Source organism: Oryzias melastigma, linkage group LG1 (assembly GCF_002922805.2).
Source record: "Oryzias melastigma strain HK-1 linkage group LG1, ASM292280v2, whole genome shotgun sequence".
Taxonomy (NCBI): domain Eukaryota; kingdom Metazoa; phylum Chordata; class Actinopteri; order Beloniformes; family Adrianichthyidae; genus Oryzias; species Oryzias melastigma.
The window spans coordinates 29,414,377-29,430,391 of NC_050512.1; the positions used below are offsets into that span (position 1 = coordinate 29,414,377).

At 36.8% G+C, this 16,015-nt stretch overlaps 2 protein-coding genes and 1 long non-coding RNA gene across 3 annotated transcripts in view; 1 reads left to right on the forward strand and 2 right to left on the reverse strand.

Annotated features, from left to right (window-relative positions):
* Positions 1-1,069: 1,069 nt before the first annotated feature.
* On the reverse strand, positions 1,070-11,091 carry gpr137bb (G protein-coupled receptor 137Bb). The gene is made up of 7 exons (XM_036213993.1): positions 9,567-11,091; positions 7,534-7,583; positions 7,211-7,433; positions 6,982-7,131; positions 5,013-5,141; positions 4,715-4,836; positions 1,070-2,795 (listed from the first exon to the last, which is right to left on the reverse strand). Exons 1-7 carry the CDS (start codon positions 9,966-9,968, stop codon positions 2,681-2,683), a joined length of 1,191 nt encoding a protein of 396 aa, XP_036069886.1. The 5' UTR covers positions 9,969-11,091; the 3' UTR covers positions 1,070-2,680.
* Positions 11,092-13,059: 1,968 nt separating this feature from the next.
* On the reverse strand, positions 13,060-15,514 carry LOC118599256. Its single transcript, XR_004948552.1, has 2 exons — positions 15,470-15,514; positions 13,060-13,561 (listed from the first exon to the last, which is right to left on the reverse strand). It is a non-coding gene; the product is annotated as an uncharacterized LOC118599256 (long non-coding RNA).
* A 191-nt stretch (positions 15,515-15,705) lies between these two features.
* Positions 15,706-16,015, forward strand: part of LOC112157133 (nidogen-1) — a gene marked incomplete in the record, with an annotated part of 41,953 nt that continues 41,643 nt past the window's right edge. The window contains 1 exon segment of the mRNA XM_024289704.2: positions 15,706-16,015. Coding sequence (XP_024145472.1) covers positions 15,852-16,015 — 164 coding nt within the window.

Genomic DNA, 16,015 nt, shown 5'->3' on the forward strand with positions numbered 1-16,015 from the left:
ATGAGAACTATAGACTCAATGCTGCGAAAACATTTGACTGAAAAATGTGTCAAATGTCCAGTGTGTTTAAAAAAAATGTGTTCATTAAAATAAACAACAACAGATTACTTTTTTATTTTTATTTTTTAAGTAAAGTGGGAAGTCTGGAGAATGGTTTACAGTTTAAAGTTTAAAGCCCGTTTTCTCAGCAACAGTGAAAAAAACAAAACAAATCCTTGAATCTTCATTGAATCATGAGAATGATTTGTTGTTGAAATGAGAGAAAACTTGTTACACAATTAACTGAATTGTTGGGAATCGTTACATCACTACTGGATACCAGAACCGGTATGTTTCATGTTTAAAGAGTCGAACAATTGTGGTCAATTTAAGAAGTATTTGTTGATTTATTACATCACATTTTTATTTTTATTTGTTTATTGGGTTAATGAAAAACATATATATTTCTGAATATTTTTTTTGTTTGTTTTGTCAATACACAAATCATATATTAAACTGAGAAAAACTGTGACCTAAAAATTGAGGTTTTAATCAAATTGAGGGGAAAATAAACTAAATAAACATCTCTAGTTGAAATATCTTTTAAAAAGCGACGAAGGTCTGCGCAGAAAAAAAAGATGGCTTTCTACTCTGGTAAAATAAAAGACATTTTAACATTCAGTTATTGTGATATTATGTTTGACAGCATATAATTGGAATATACTGTTTGTGAGAAACGATTCCAGATCTTATTTGAGCGCTTTTAATCGTTTTATTTCTGAGTTTGGCAAAAAACAAAAGAGATGCAGAACAATCTGAAAATAAATGAAGATTCAGAGATTTATCAAAGCCAGTCCAATTTATTTGATGTTTGGTGAAGAATTAACAAAATATTTCAAATGTAGTTGGAATAACTTTATGTCTGAGAAAAAGAAAAACACATTTTGCAAAGAAAACGTTTTTGTGAAAAGACTTTTAAGAATGAAAACAGATTTTATAAAATTGTTATTCAAGATTCAGAAAAGAAATAGTTGGAAAATGATATATATATATTCCGTTTTTGTAATAATCAAATAAACATTTGGAAACGTTTCACATTTCGGATAAATGGATTTAGATTTATTGCATCCATTACAAAGATCAAACCCAGTCTACATGGCAGTCTGCAGCTTATCACTTTATTCTCTTTTTCTTCAAAACATTTCACACACACGAACCACAACAAATTACTCCAGCTGTACAAAAGAAAATGTACAAAATGTATTACAAATGCATAATCTAAACCTTTTCGGAGACACCCTGTCAAACCTTCATAAAACCATTTCCATCTGTCATGAAATGTTCAAATGTAAATCCTATTTTTTTTTCTCTCTCAAACACTTTGCTAAATAGTTGAAGTCTCAGTGCTTTTATATATGAAACAACTAAATGAGTTGACATGAAATACTAAATTACACTTTAAGATGAAAAAAATGACTTCACTACAAATGTTTTTGAAAATGTTTCTTCTTGTTTAACACATGAGTAAAAGTTTCACTTTTCTAAAACTTAGAGGTGATAGCTTTGGAAAATGTGATTTTTTTTATTCACTTTCTTCTTGTGTTTTTCTTTAAATGACCTTTAAATCTGTTGAAAAAATAAACTAAAACAACCTCAGATGAACAACAAAACCTGACTCACGTTCACAGCATGATTTTAATGAAGTTAAAGGTCCATTAGGCGCCACAAACCCAGAGTGTGAATCTTCTGCTCCGCAGGAGGTCAGCTTGTAAAAATACACGGGGGAAAAAACTGCAAAGCTGTAGGAACAATTTACTTCTGATGGACAAAAACACTGTGATTTTGTTAAAGAAATGCATAGGAAATGAGGAAATACTAGCTAATTAAAGTACAAATCATGTATGTGTGATAGTGACCTCAGAAGGGAAAAGGAAAAAAAAGAAGAAGAAGTGGTTCGAAGTTAACCCAAAATAAAGAGTGTTTGAAGAGAAATGTAAGAATTATCTGTACAATCAGACTTAAGATCCACTCCGATCATCTTTTGATCTTTTTCAAAGTGTCTCAGTGATCGTTGCTCATCAGAGGTTGTAGTTAAAGATCAAATAAATCAATGTTCAAAAAACAAATAAAAAAACTGACATTCCGACTACCTGAGTGATGTTCATTAAAACACTTCAAAATGACATTCACCACCACTCTACAACATCCTGCTAAGTATTAAAAAGCTGTACATTCTTAGAAGTTTGAGTTTATCTGGGAGTTTGGTTTTAGTGACCTGTTGTTTTAGTAATTGGTAATTATTTAAAACTTATTAAATTTCACTTCATAGATCATATAAGTTTATTAAATTTATAGGAAGGGAATTCAGTGAATTAGTGAATTAGTTGAAAGACCAAAGAAATGTGAATTAATATTTCCTGTCACTGAAGAAATGCACAAATTCTGCATCTGAGAACTGTAAATATTTCAATAATTTCAATTTTAAAGGTCAAAACTGTTGATTTAAAGAGTTACTCTCCCATTCAGCTGAAGAGAAATGTTAAAGAAAAGTAAAGTTGTGTCTCTGTCAGAACCCTGTCATTTTTCCAAATCTACCCTAACTTCCCAAACGTTCACATCCGAAGTGGAACAGACACGTTCTGTGATGGCTGTCAAAGTGCAGAGTGATGCTGTACAGGGGGGCGTGGGGCGTGGGTGGAGGTCACGGATACCGCTGCAGCTCGCCGGTGGACGTGGTGAGGCGCTGCTCGTCGCCGTGGCTGTGCGCCGTGAAGCTGCTGTGGCGGCTGCCCCAGTCGTAGCAGTCGGAGGAGAGGCTGTGGAAGGCGCAGGAGGAAAGTCAAACGCCTGAACAGATACTTTCATTTCTTCACATGAAACTGAAATACAGACTACAAACTACTGTGAGTTTCAGTTTTCAAGATAATGAAAAAAAACTGTCAATGTTAAATCTGGGTTTATATGTAAAGTTCATGACAAAATTATCATCGCAAATTTCTAAATTTAAATCGTGTACAGAAAAATAACACTGATTATACAGAAAAACTACTGTAGTTTTGGCCTTTAAGGCTACTCACAGGTTCACAATGGCTAATTATTTCCTTTAGCCAATCACAATTGATACATAGCACACACAGGAGCCACAGTTTCAATGCGGGTCCCATTTGGCCACACTTTGGACATGCCTCTGTGGTTTATCTAAACATTGATTTGACTTCTTTATCATGTAGAAACCTCTTTTATTTATTTGAATAACACATTTAAATTGTCAAAATATATCACTTATCTTGTGAGATTATGACATCAAAAGTTCACTTTTCAATCAATTAATCAATTAAAGCTTTTAATACTGAAGAAAACATTTTTTTTACATCTTCTTAGAAACATGAAGAACACAATAATGTCTGTTTATTAATCATAAATCTTTTACTCCCTCCTTGGATTTCCATTAGTATGATGGTTTTTGTTTCTATCTAATCCATCAGGTCATTGATTGATTCTACAGTCAATGGATTCAGCATCCCCAGAATATGTTGAATTTCCATGTAATCTTTATGTAAGTATTTTCAAAATATGTTTTATTTTTAATAAAATTTCTGTGATGATATTACACTGCCAACTTATGCCCTTCATTTATTTCTTAAATATATATATAATTTTTAAAATCTATTTTCCAAGACATACATATACTAAAGTTTTATTGAAACACACTTTTATTGCAAGGACGTATAATTTTACTAAGAGTGAAATCATTTTGTGTATAAATTTGTAAAAGATAATGCCTGACAAAGTGTGCATTATCAGAAATTAACGTATAACAAGGAAGCCTGAGCCGCGTTTTTTTGATAATGCACACTTCGACAGCCATTATCCTGCTTATACTATGGTCGCTTACCAAAGAAATCAATATTCAATCAATTTTTTGTAGCTACGATACTTTATTCTGGAAATGATTATGTTTATTTTTCTTTGGTTTAGCTCACTTTTTCACAGATACTACACTATTTGATTGGTGGTGTGGCTAGTTGTTATGGTAACAGGACAACATCCTGCTGAGCTGACACTGAAGGGAAAGCAAAGAAAAGCAATATAAATGTTGATCGCCATGATAGGATAAATGAAGCATCAGTTCAGACAGGAAGTTCACCTCTTACTGCTTGTTTTTGTTCCGAAGATGGTGCAAAATTTTGTTTTAAAGAAGCCCGCGCAGTGACACAGAGCATTTGGGCCATGTGACCATCCATCCATCTTCTTGACCGCTGTGTCCCTTTCGGGGTCGCGGGGGTGCCGGAGCCTATCCCGGCTACTGATGGGCGAAGGCGGGGTACACCCTGGACAGGTCGCCAGTCTGTCTCAGGGCCTCAATCACACACACATTCACTCTCACATTCACACCTAGGGGCAATTTAGAGTCACCAATTAACCTATGAAGCATGTTTTTGGACGGTGGGAGGAAGCCGGAGTCCCCGGTGAAAACCCACGCATGCACGGGGAGAACATGCAAACTCCACACAGAAAGGTCCCAGCCGGGATTCGAACCGGGGCCTTCTCGCTGTGAGGCAAGAGCGCTAACCACTGCGCCACCGTGCAGCCCGCCATGTGACCAGAACCTCTTTTTAGGTGTGCATTATCACTGTGGATTATCACTTTTTAATCCATACCTAGCAGCCAATCAGAATCGAGTATTCACCCAGACCATGGTATAAAAACAAGTTATTACAAAAGTGAGTGGTACCTCGCTGATGCGTTCTGAGGAGGGATGCTCCACGCCAGGTCATCATCGCTGTCATAGCGACGAGGGTTATCAAAGAAGTATCCTCTGGAGGAGAGAACGTGGTTGGGTATTCCTGTGGTGCTCTGTGGACGAAGATAAAACTGACTTTCAAAGAGGCAGTGAGAGGATTTTACTTTCAGCATAAGTATAATAAATCTGAGTATTTGTATCAGCTTCATGCAGAAGATCAGGACTGGATGAGACTTGGGAAACGATTGAATTTGTTTTCACATCAAACAGATGGCTGCTGGTGACTAACCCGGTCTTGAGGCGGCCGTCTGACCCTGAAGAAGAAGACGACCAGCGAGGTGGGCAGCAGCTCCCAGACGAACAGAATCACCCCGAACACGATGTAGCCGGCGTCTCCCAGGGAAGACCGTAAATCTGCCTGCATAGATACACACTTCAAACGTTCATTTCCTGATCTGTTTTCTCTTTGGAAATTCTAGTTCTCTTTAGCTTTCTACACCTGCTCAAAGACTGGAACATCTAGACCAGGGATCTGCAACCATTAACACTAAAAGATCCATTTGGTCTAGTTTCTTACAGACCAGAACCCAACAAGAGCCACAAAGTCTCACTTAATCACTTAAAAAAATTATGCTTTTTTTGTCAATTAAATGTTGATTTATTAATGTAAATTTAATATTACAATAATTGAATTACAACATTATTAACAGTACAACAGTATCTATTTATATATATAACAATTGTAGCTTTGTTTACTTTACTTTTACTTTTACACTAGTTCCTTTCAAAATAAAACCACACTGTGTCAAAAAAATGTCCTCCTCCTGCAGCAGCTTTGCTTAATTTAAAAATGCAACACAGTCAAAAACAATGTTTTTATCATTAGGATTTTGGTTTGCCAGCATCATTTTTTTCCTCTTTATTCTCTGATCTAAACGACATTTTAGTAGAATCTATTGATTAAAAAAACAATAAATAAACATTTAGAATAAACTGAGCTTTTTATTGTCATTCTCTGAAAAGTGGCACAAAACACATAACTCTAAATCATTTTCAATCATTTTAAACTGCATTTGTTCAAAACTTTAACCAGCTTAGTGTAATTTACCAAAATAAAACGCTTTGATTGACCAACTACAAATTATCAAACAGATTTAAATAACATTTCTACAGAATTTCTGACAGTAAATTATTAATTCTTGTTTTCTTAGCTGTTTGACGTGTTAAAAATCTAAGCAAAAAGGACAAAACTTAAATAACTAAACTATCATTTAGTATTTATAGCTTTTATTGATCATTAAAGCTAAAGAGCCTCTTTAGATGACTCATTTTGTCTTGTTTTTGCTGTGCAACTCTAAATTCCCACTCTGATGAAAATCGTAGCTTTTTGGGATGCAGTGAAGAACTAAAAACATTAATCACTCGCGCCGCTTTTCTCCTTCAAAATCCACTGGAATTACATTGATCGTGTTTACAATTAAAAGATCACAGTAAATCAAAGAATGTAAACACTAGAGCTCCGGTGTTAAAGGGTTAAATGATTCAAAAGTAAAGTACAGTATTGAAGATTATTTCGCAATTTAAAGTGTATAAACGCCAAACATCAGAGAAGCTGTTTGAACTAAAACTCAGTTCAACTGTACATGTGATCAGTAATGATGATTGATTTTATTGTTTTAAATCAGGAGTCGGTAACCTTTAACAGTAAAAGAGCCATTTGAGGTCGATTTCTATTGATCAAAACCTAGAAGGAGCAGCATAGTCTTACTTTGGCCTTCAGGAAATTTGGATTTGCTTTAATGACCTTCTGTGTTTTTAATTATAAATATGAATGATGTCTATTCTTTGGCATGAACAAAAGCAAAAATATAAAAAGAATGCATACAAAATCTGTGCATTCTGGAGGCAAACAAAACATCTTCAGGTCAACAGGGATGTAAAACCTACATACTTGATCATCTATGTGCACCTCAGACATCAATTTATACATTTAACTAATCTAAATTAAATACACGCTAATTAAGTAATCCTTACCTTAAAAAATGCTATTTTATCTTTATTTTATTTCTTAATTATCTGTTCCTTTTCTCCTCTTTGTCCTCAGCAGTCTTACACTGCTGGGTTTTGTTATTTTAGTTTGGGGTTGGTAGTCTTAGTTTGTTGGCTTTGTTTATTTGTTTTCTTTAGGTAGTTTTGGTTAGGCAGCCATTAGCAAACCACCCTGCAGTGAACAGGCGGCAGCCTGAAACCATCCTCACCTGGTCGGAGACGTTGTACCAGTCGTAGTCAAAGGAGTTGATGTTCTCGATGTTCGTGAGGGCGAGCACCACCAGGTTATAACAAGCTCGGGACGCGTACAGCAGAACCACCATGATCCCAATCAGAGTCACCTGACAGACGGACGTGCCCTGCACACCGAGGTCCTCATTCAAGTCATTCTATTTCATCCTGATGTATTTCTATTGGCTGCACTTTGGTCACCTGTACCTTGGTCTCCAGGTAGACGCTGGCCAAAGACATCTTGACGACCTTGTAGAGGCAGACGGATAGCGAGACGGCGCAGAGCACGAACAGGCTGTCGTTGATGGTCACTCTCACCAGGACGATGGTTTTGACGTCAGCGGCCGTCATCTTGACCAGCAGGGCGCACACCAGATTGACCGCCAAGAAGATGAGACTGACCCCCAGGAAAAGCAGGTACAGAGGCAGTCTGCAGGAGAGATCTGGTTTGGGCTTTGGTCGGAACTCAAGGTTTTAAGGTAAAAAAAGTTCAGCTTTGGAAATATTTGCAGCAGAATAAGTGGAGTTACCTGTACTTCAGCAGCGCAGGCGTGTACTTGGACTTTGCCTTAAAATAAACCTGAAAAGAGGAAGAAGAATTGATATAGCACTTTTCACAAGTAAAAGCCACAAAGTGCTTTACAAGCTATGATTACAAATAATAAAATAAAATAAATATGATAAATAAAAAAAAAAGTTAACTAAAAGCCCGTCTGAATAAAAATGTCTGAAGAAGCTTTTTAAAGAGCCAACAGAATTAGCCATACGGAGGGTTAACAAAAGCTTTATTATTAACCTGAATGTACTTCCAAACAGCTCATACTTTTTATGTTTAAATCTTTCATTCATCATGAAAAATGACAGTTTCAATGGACTGTATAATGTTTGCTCAGACTTCCTTTTCTACTTATTTTTTTTTTTATTTCCATTCTGCTGTTTGTCAAAATCAAAAACTTGATTTCGTTACAAGGTTAGACGATAATTATCAGAGCTGAGCCACATTTACACCGAGATCAGATATGATGAAGATGACCTCTCTGTCCTCCTTTTTACTCCCTTTTATCCATTTAAACTGATCTCTCAACAGCTTTAGACCCTCATCCTGTCGTCGCCGCGATTGATCGATTGTTCATCTGATCACAAGACAGATGAAGTGACTGCAGCCCTTCCTTTATAGATTCACTATGAAAAAGACGAGCTGAATTATGTTCAATCTGCAGCCGTTTGCTCGTACATCGTCCACTTCATGTCAGGCATAAATCCCAACAAGTGCCGAGGATTGAATTTCAAATGTCAAATGGGAGCACACCACTTATCGAAGGCAAAATTCAACAAACTGTCAGCCTGAGACGTCCATTACAATTTATTATTCTGCTCAGTGGATCTGATATGTTTCTAAATGTGTTTATGCTGGATGCTTTTTTACATTTTAAAATGATAAGAACACATAGAGGGAAGTGACGTTAAAGCCAGATTGTGAGCACAATGCATGTGTGTAAATTCAATGTCTGAAAATGGAGTGGGAACGCAAAATAAATAAATAAACATTGCTATTGGTCAGCTGTTGTTCTTTAAAATGCATTGAAGGTTGTTTTTTTAAAATATACTTTTTACAGTAGAGAGCTTATGATTGGACTTTTTTTTGTTTGCATCGCATGAACATAAAAAAACTAAAACAGTAGAAAAAAATCAGAAAGAGAAACCGCAGTTTGCCAGAAATCAATTATTTACTTCTGATTTTGATTGATTTGATAAATTTTTACCAACATAATCTTGTTTATATCTACGGTTTTCAAACAATATTGCAGATACTTGATCAATTTTCCATCTATTTTTTACATCCTCATCCGATTCTGCCCAATCTATTTTTCCGATACGTTTCTAGTATCTTTAACATCCCTATTTTAAAAGCAATTTTTGTTTATAACATTTTGTCATTCTACCTGTAAAAACATTTATAAAAAGTTGTTTTGTTTTTGTCTTTGCCCTAAAACTTCTTCTTGAGGATTTACAGAGATTCCACACTGTAAATGACTAAAACCGAAGAATAGAGATGATCAATTTTGCCTTCATTTTCCTTTCATATGTCCTCCATAGAAAAATGCCACAAAAACATAAAAAAAAAACAATTTACGTCAGAATGGGTGTTTAAAAATCAGATAATTGACATAAATCAGATGTATCAATCCATATTCTGCAAGAGCAAATTTGCATGACAAAAAATAAATAAAGGATGATATGATGTGTGGCAGGAGACCTTCATAAAGAGGGGTTTCAGGGGCGAAGCTAACGGATGTGATGTCACAGAACTTTGCAAAACCAAATCTCCTACAAAAGGATTCATCGTTCCAATAAGACATTGTACAATCTTTTAAAACACCATTTGAATCTTTATAGCTTTTCTTGAATTTCTTGGGTCACTTCGTTAAAACCCAGAGTTCATGCACATACAATAAAAAGCAAAAACTAGCATCTTCTCTCAATTAATGTGCTTATTCAAAACAATTTGATTTCTTTTCAGGCTTAATGACTCAGTCAGCTGCCCCCACTGCCCCCTCCTCACCTGAGCACAGTACAGGTTCATCAGGCTGAGAGTGAAGAACTGGAGGCAAACTGGAAAGCAGTAGAGCAGCCAGAAGGCGAAGGGTCCGAAGGTGTTGGCGGTCACACAGTCCCTGAAGTAGAAGGAGAAGAGGAGGGCCCTGAGGGCAGCCCACAGCAGACACAGGAACAGGAAGGCCGTCTGGTAGCTGAAACGCTTGTGTCGGTACCGCAGAACCAGCCAGAGCTGGGCATAGACGAAGGCGAAAAGCAGCGAGTAGAAGATGGTGTAGACGACGGTCAGCCCCAGCTTGACGTACGGGGGGATGGCTGGAGTCATGGTGGGAGGAGGAGGAAGGTGAGAGCCGTTGCCGGCATGCTGCTGCTCCTGTGCAGGGTTCCCTCCCATCACCTCCCCATTCATTCTTCTTTTTCCTGCGGGGGAGGCTGTACAGAAAAGGAAACGTGACCAGATTGGGAGCAGGAGCTCCTCTGAGGGTCAAAGACAGACTAAATAACGTGAAGGTGATGAATCCCCTCTCATTTATCCCAACTCCTGCAGGCACACCGTCTGATTCCCAGGGAAAAAGAGGAGGGTGAGGATGAGGAGAGACAACTCCCCTCTTTTTGCCGGTGCTCGGAGCACTGTGATTGGTGGCTGCTGGTCACATGGCGCTGCTTCAAACACAGGCAAGTGGCTGCGCAGGAGGAGGGATGCTGCGGAGAAAAGAGGAGAGAGGGATCTGGAAGGAGGGAGGGGCTACGTGGACCAGTCTCACACACGTTCATATTCATAGTAATATGCACGGAAAAGGCTTAAAATATCATAAATAAATATGACTGTAACTGAAAAGATGAAAAAAATGAACTAAAATTGTTGATTTAAAAATATGTTTATAAATTAAGGGAAAATAACATTGGAAATTTGTGTTAAGGAAGTGATAAAAAAACAACTTTATTTTTTATGTTTCTTATTTGTCTTAATAAACAGTAAAGCACCATAAAACTGAAACGAGGTTCAAGGCTGCACCAGCATCACCTTCGTTATTTTTAAACCATCTAAAACACTGTTGTGCCTTCACTCGTGAAGATTTACAATGGATGGAGTGATTCATTCAGCTCTTTATTCAGTCCCCGTCTGACGGTAGTGAGCGTCATCATCCACGCTGCTGCCAGGACCACCTTAATATAGATCTCCTCCTCTTCTGTTACATAAGAGACTGGCGGCTTTGAGGCTCCTCTCATCCCGCAACCCCAACAAAAAGAGGTCCGCCCACAGCTCCATTTATAGCCTCCGCTCTGAGATGACGTCTGGAACAGCACGGAGAAATACCACCAATGTCATTTGGTTCACTTATTTTTATTAACTGTGATATTTAGAAAAAAAAGAGTAAAGGAAACTAGAAGTGTTTTCATTTTTAATTCAAAATTTTAATGTACAGCAAAACCAAAATAAACTTTTTTTTTATATTTCCTGATCTTATGATGTGTTTAAAATTGTGTTGATTTCCTGATTGTTTTAAGTATGAAATGTTGGCGTCTTATTTAGCTCATTTTGTTCTTCTTAACTTAATCCCACTTAGTCTGGTGCAAATTCTTCATCTTGCCTCTTCTTCCTATATTTCATTTTTTACTTCTTTCTTCCATCTTATTTCTTTCATCATCATCCTCTTCCGTTGTATTTATTAACCTTCTTAAATCTTCGTTTTCATCTTCATTTTCAATCTTCTTGCAATAACTGTCAATATGCCATAAATTACTGATTATTCTTTGTATATTGTATCTTACTCCTTAGCTCTTTTTATAATGTAAGGGTATCCCATCGTCTTAGCTCTTTATAATGTAGATTTTATTTTTATCCTCTCTCACCTTCTGACTGTACCTGAGCTGTTGCATATTACAATTTCCCCATTGTGGGACAAATAAAGGCTTTCTTAATCTTTATCTTAATCTTCTTTTATTTTTTTTCTTGATCTTTTTACATAATCTTCTTTGTCTTCAATCATCTTCAATCTTATTCCTCATTTTCTTCTTCTTTAATATGTATTTTTATTTCTTTTTTTTATCATTACAGAATTCCACCTCATTCAGTGTTTCTACAGTTTGACTATAAAATATCTTTTTATTAGGAAAACAAAAACTTACATCTGCTCGAATCTATGACGTTCAAAAAGACACTATAAACACATGAAACATCCAAATGTATTAAGTTCAGAAGTTTGAGAGCATTTTTTAGCCCCTAGATGTGGCGGTTCTAAGGTGTTTCAAACCTTCCATGAGACTGAATCTGTTTTTGGAACAATTGTTCCAAATAATTTATTCCATTTTTACCATCACTGCTCACCACATGTGTACATTCCCGTTTATTTTCAGTCTTCTTCTCCGTTATAAGTTGCTCACGCAGACTCCTTCACCTACTTTCACCCATCAGGTGTTAATTTTCTCACCTGGTGTTGGGTCACGCTGGGTTTGTTAGTTGCTTCGACCTGCCTGCTGGTAATTGGTCACACCTGCTTGATTGCAGAAACCTGCTGGATTTTAATTGCCACACCTGCTAGTTGGTGATTACCAACAATTAGTTTTTGCAGTTAATTGCCACACGAGTTACTGCTTTAGTTCACACAGTGAAAAGTGACTCACCTTTCTGTTGGTTTGTCTTGCAGCCTCCAAATTTATTTATTTCAATTTGGCGCGTTCTCTCCCAAAAAATTAGTTGTTTTGGGTTCAGAATCATGTTTTTTTTTTTCTTTCTTTCTATCGTTAAATGTTACCATCCTGCTGTGGCAAAGTGTGAGCTCAGCCGAGAACAAAAACTTTATCTTATTTAAAAAAAAAAAAAAAAACTTCATATTCACTCTTTTTTTTCATTTTCTTTGAGGTACAGCTTCACACATGAACCTGCAGCCACTGATCAGGACATTTGCAGTTATGGAACAAAAGGAACTCGCAAGTACCGGCAGCTCAAAGCATCTGTGTTTTATCGTTGCCTTTAAAGTTAAATTCACTTTTATTTATTTCTCTGGGAAAGTTCTCATTAAATGAACCCAGCAGCTGTTTTTTAGTCTGTCGTCCTCGGACAGATGTTGAATTATCTAAGAATATGAAATAAAAACACAAATGTGATGCAATTAAAATAACTATTGATAAAAGAAATACTAGGACTGTGAACATCCCCGCGTTAACTAACGTGTTAATTTTCCTTGACGCATATTAATTTCACCTGAGGAGCAGCAGTCCTTCGCTTTGCTTCATCGATTTAGGATTCCACAGTGAGTTTTGTTCAAAAGCAGCATAATGTCATGAAAATTTACCAAGTAAAACATTGTAAATCAAAAGTGTGATCTGTTTTTTTTAAATATATTGAGAGTCTTAATTTAAAATAACTGTTCTAAATGTACAGTTTTGTGTGATTTTTATATTGAGATTATTCACAGATAAGTGGTGGACAAATACTGTGACAAACAAAAAAAAAAGTCAATTGTGATTAATCGCAATTCATTTTTTCCAGCGATTAGTTTTTTTTTTTTTTTTTTTTTTCCAATTCCCAGCTCTAAAAAATACAAACATTAAAAAACAATGAAATAGATAATAGAATAGATCACTTTAAAGGGGAGAGACATTTTTTAATCAAATGTTCTTGTTCTCGTTCAGTCTTGCTGAAAATCAGCGTTCGCCCTCATCTCAGGCGCCTTTTCCCTGGCGCCGATCATCTCAAACACACTACTGACTTCCGCACAAGCACGATCTACGTATACTCTGCGGGAGCTTGGCATCTATTACGTCTGCGCGTGTAAACTAAACTAAACTACTTGCAACCCACGTGGTCAAGGCCAAGGAAGCTGGGGAGGAAGACATCCCAAAGACATCACACCTAAACTAGAGAAGAAGCGTACTCCAGACCGTGCCCCAACAAGTGAAGAAGTGTCACAAGCCAAAACCTGAGCAGCACCAACTGGATTCTGATTCAGACTCCGTCTTCTTCACAGCAACAGCTGCAGATGATGACCAGCTACTGTCCTGAAACGAGATGGTGCAAAAGAGCTGGACTCAAAGCAGTTCCTGACTTTCTGCCGAGCTTGGCTGCAGTCTGAGAGAAGAGAAAAACCAAACAGGAATCACACATCTGAGAAATCACAGCATTCTGAAGTAACTAGTGTCAAAAGAAGACAGCAGTCTGTGCTGCAGCTTCTCTGCCAAATGCTTCCTGGCAGAACATTAATATTGTAAAAATCAGTGATGACGCAGGAAACTGATGAACCCTCTGAACCGTCTGTGTTTTTGTTCAGGCTCTTTAAATCAAACCTCAAATATGAAACTATTGGGCGTCAGAAAAAATTTCATTGATTCTGTTTTTGTTGTTTAAAGCTGCAATTGCCCCCTCTGTTCGATTGTAATAACTCTGTTCTATCATTTAAAGCCATTTTTTGTTCTGTAGTGTGTAGTTGCTCAATAAAAAGAAAAAAAAGCTTGTGGGAGAGAGTGTAAACAAAGGGCTGATGGGAAATAAGCTGAGGCTAACTTCCACGCCAACAGTCACACCCACAACTCAGGTGAATTTTCAATGAGCTCCTGCTGATCTGCAGAAAATATCTTTTTAAAAAAGGACACAAGCTTCTTGATTTAGGCTGAAATCTGCATAATCACAATTAAAAGACCACTAGAAGCGATTTTACAATGGATAAATTATAGTTGGAGTGGGAGTTTAAATAGAACTGAAAAGGTGCAGTTTCCCAGAAGTGCTGATTCACATTAATGAAGCTTGAAGGGTCATCAAGAAAAGAATTAATTAGCAGTGGTTACTACAAGCAGGTTTGCTCTAATTTAAACTGGAAGAGAAATTTTTGAAGTATCGGAGTAAAAAAAGTAAACGTACATTTATAGTTCAATTCCAGAAGATGGCGATATCGTCCTACATGAGGACAAGGAAACAGTGAATGGTCTGAGTAGAAAATTGGATGCTGGAGGTCTCTACTCTACATTTGCAAAAAAAAAAAAAAAAAAAAATCAGAGCATGGTTTAAATTGTTGTAATATATATATATATTACACTTTAATTACCAAATGTAGGTTGATTAATAAACAAGTCATTAAAACCAAGGTTGCCATATTAATATGAAGGTTTAGTACACACTTTAAACCACATAATAAACATTTTTGTGTGTCGGTTGATGAAAACCTGGACATCAGACTCTGATCAGAATAAGACTGTCCGGTTTAGTTTAAACTGAAAAACCCACTTTGATAAAAGTTGTGTTTTTGGTCTTTTTTAACACGTTCCTGTGGTATTATTCCATTAAGGACATAAGAGAAATGAAGCTTAAAATAGTATTTCTGAGTTTTTCTTTATCGGAATTGTTGTGATTTAGAAGTAGATGAACAATTTCTGTGTCAAAAAGATTGTATTTGTGACAAAAATACACTAGCAGAACTACAAGCTCCCTGTTCTTCTCCATTCTGATGCGTGCACTTGCAGACAAATAGATCCATGAAAATCTTTGTGAACATCTCTGAGCTGGAATCTGGATCCAAATTGTAAGATTGTATGGCTCCAATATTGTTTGCCATTTTTGTTGCACCGCTAATTTTAGGTTTGAGGTGTGAGGGGTGGTTCAATTGTTAAATCTCCTCACAAAATGACATATTTTATTTTATTTCTTTTGCCTAAAATGGCATAATCAAATTAAAATAACTATCCAGAATGCTTTAAATTTCATTTAAAAGGTAACATTTTAAATTTGATTTTAATTGATTTAAATATTACCAGAGTGGGAGCAGGAGTAGACTTAGAAAATAAATGTGGACCAATCAACGACTAAGAAGTAATGGCACTATTAGAAACCTGATCCTTTATTACAAGATGTGAACAACAACTTTTCACTTTCTTAAACTTTGCAAAGTAATAGTAAAAATAATAGTTTACACTTACAATTACATTTCAGAAGATGGCGCTAGCGTCCTAGCGAGAGGGGACCTGTTCAAATCTGAGGAAAAGGTGAGATGCAGCAGACCTCAGTAGCTCAATTATAATAAAAAAAATAAAAAATAAAAATATGATTTGGTTTGAAGCAAGAAAAAACTTTTGTTAGATAGAGCTTTCAGCAAAGTTTGACTTTGTTGTTAATCTGAAATGGTTTACATGACTTTTATTTTGAAAAGGAAAAAAGTACCGGAAGTAGAATGGTTGTTTCACCTGGTGATCTTCATTCCTCCCTCCCAGCCTCCCTCCTCCCGAGTTTCTCTCCATCACTTGGTCACTCCATCAGTGAAGCGCCGTACCGACTCTTCCGCCGCTCCTCCCGGGACTGAAGATGGGTCGCGTGTCCCGGACCCGCCGCTGGTTTCTGGTCTGCCTGCTGAGCTGGAGCGCTTTGGCTCTGGAGCTCCCGGAGCTGTTTGAGTTCGGAGAAGAAGCTGGAGACCAGCAGCTGCCTCTGTCCTCCGACGCCTCTGCGGAGCTGGTTCTGAACCACAG

Coding starts and splice junctions, on each gene's coding strand:
- gpr137bb (XM_036213993.1), bottom strand. CDS start 9,968: ATGAATGGGGAGGTGATGGGAGGGAACCCTGCACAGGAGCAGCAGCAT. Junction 4,837..5,012: donor GACGGCCGCCTCAAGACCGG/GTTAGTCACCAG, acceptor CTTCGTCCACAG/AGCACCACAGGAATACCCAA. Junction 2,796..4,714: donor CCTCAGAACGCATCAGCGAG/GTACCACTCACT, acceptor CGCCTTCCACAG/CCTCTCCTCCGACTGCTACG.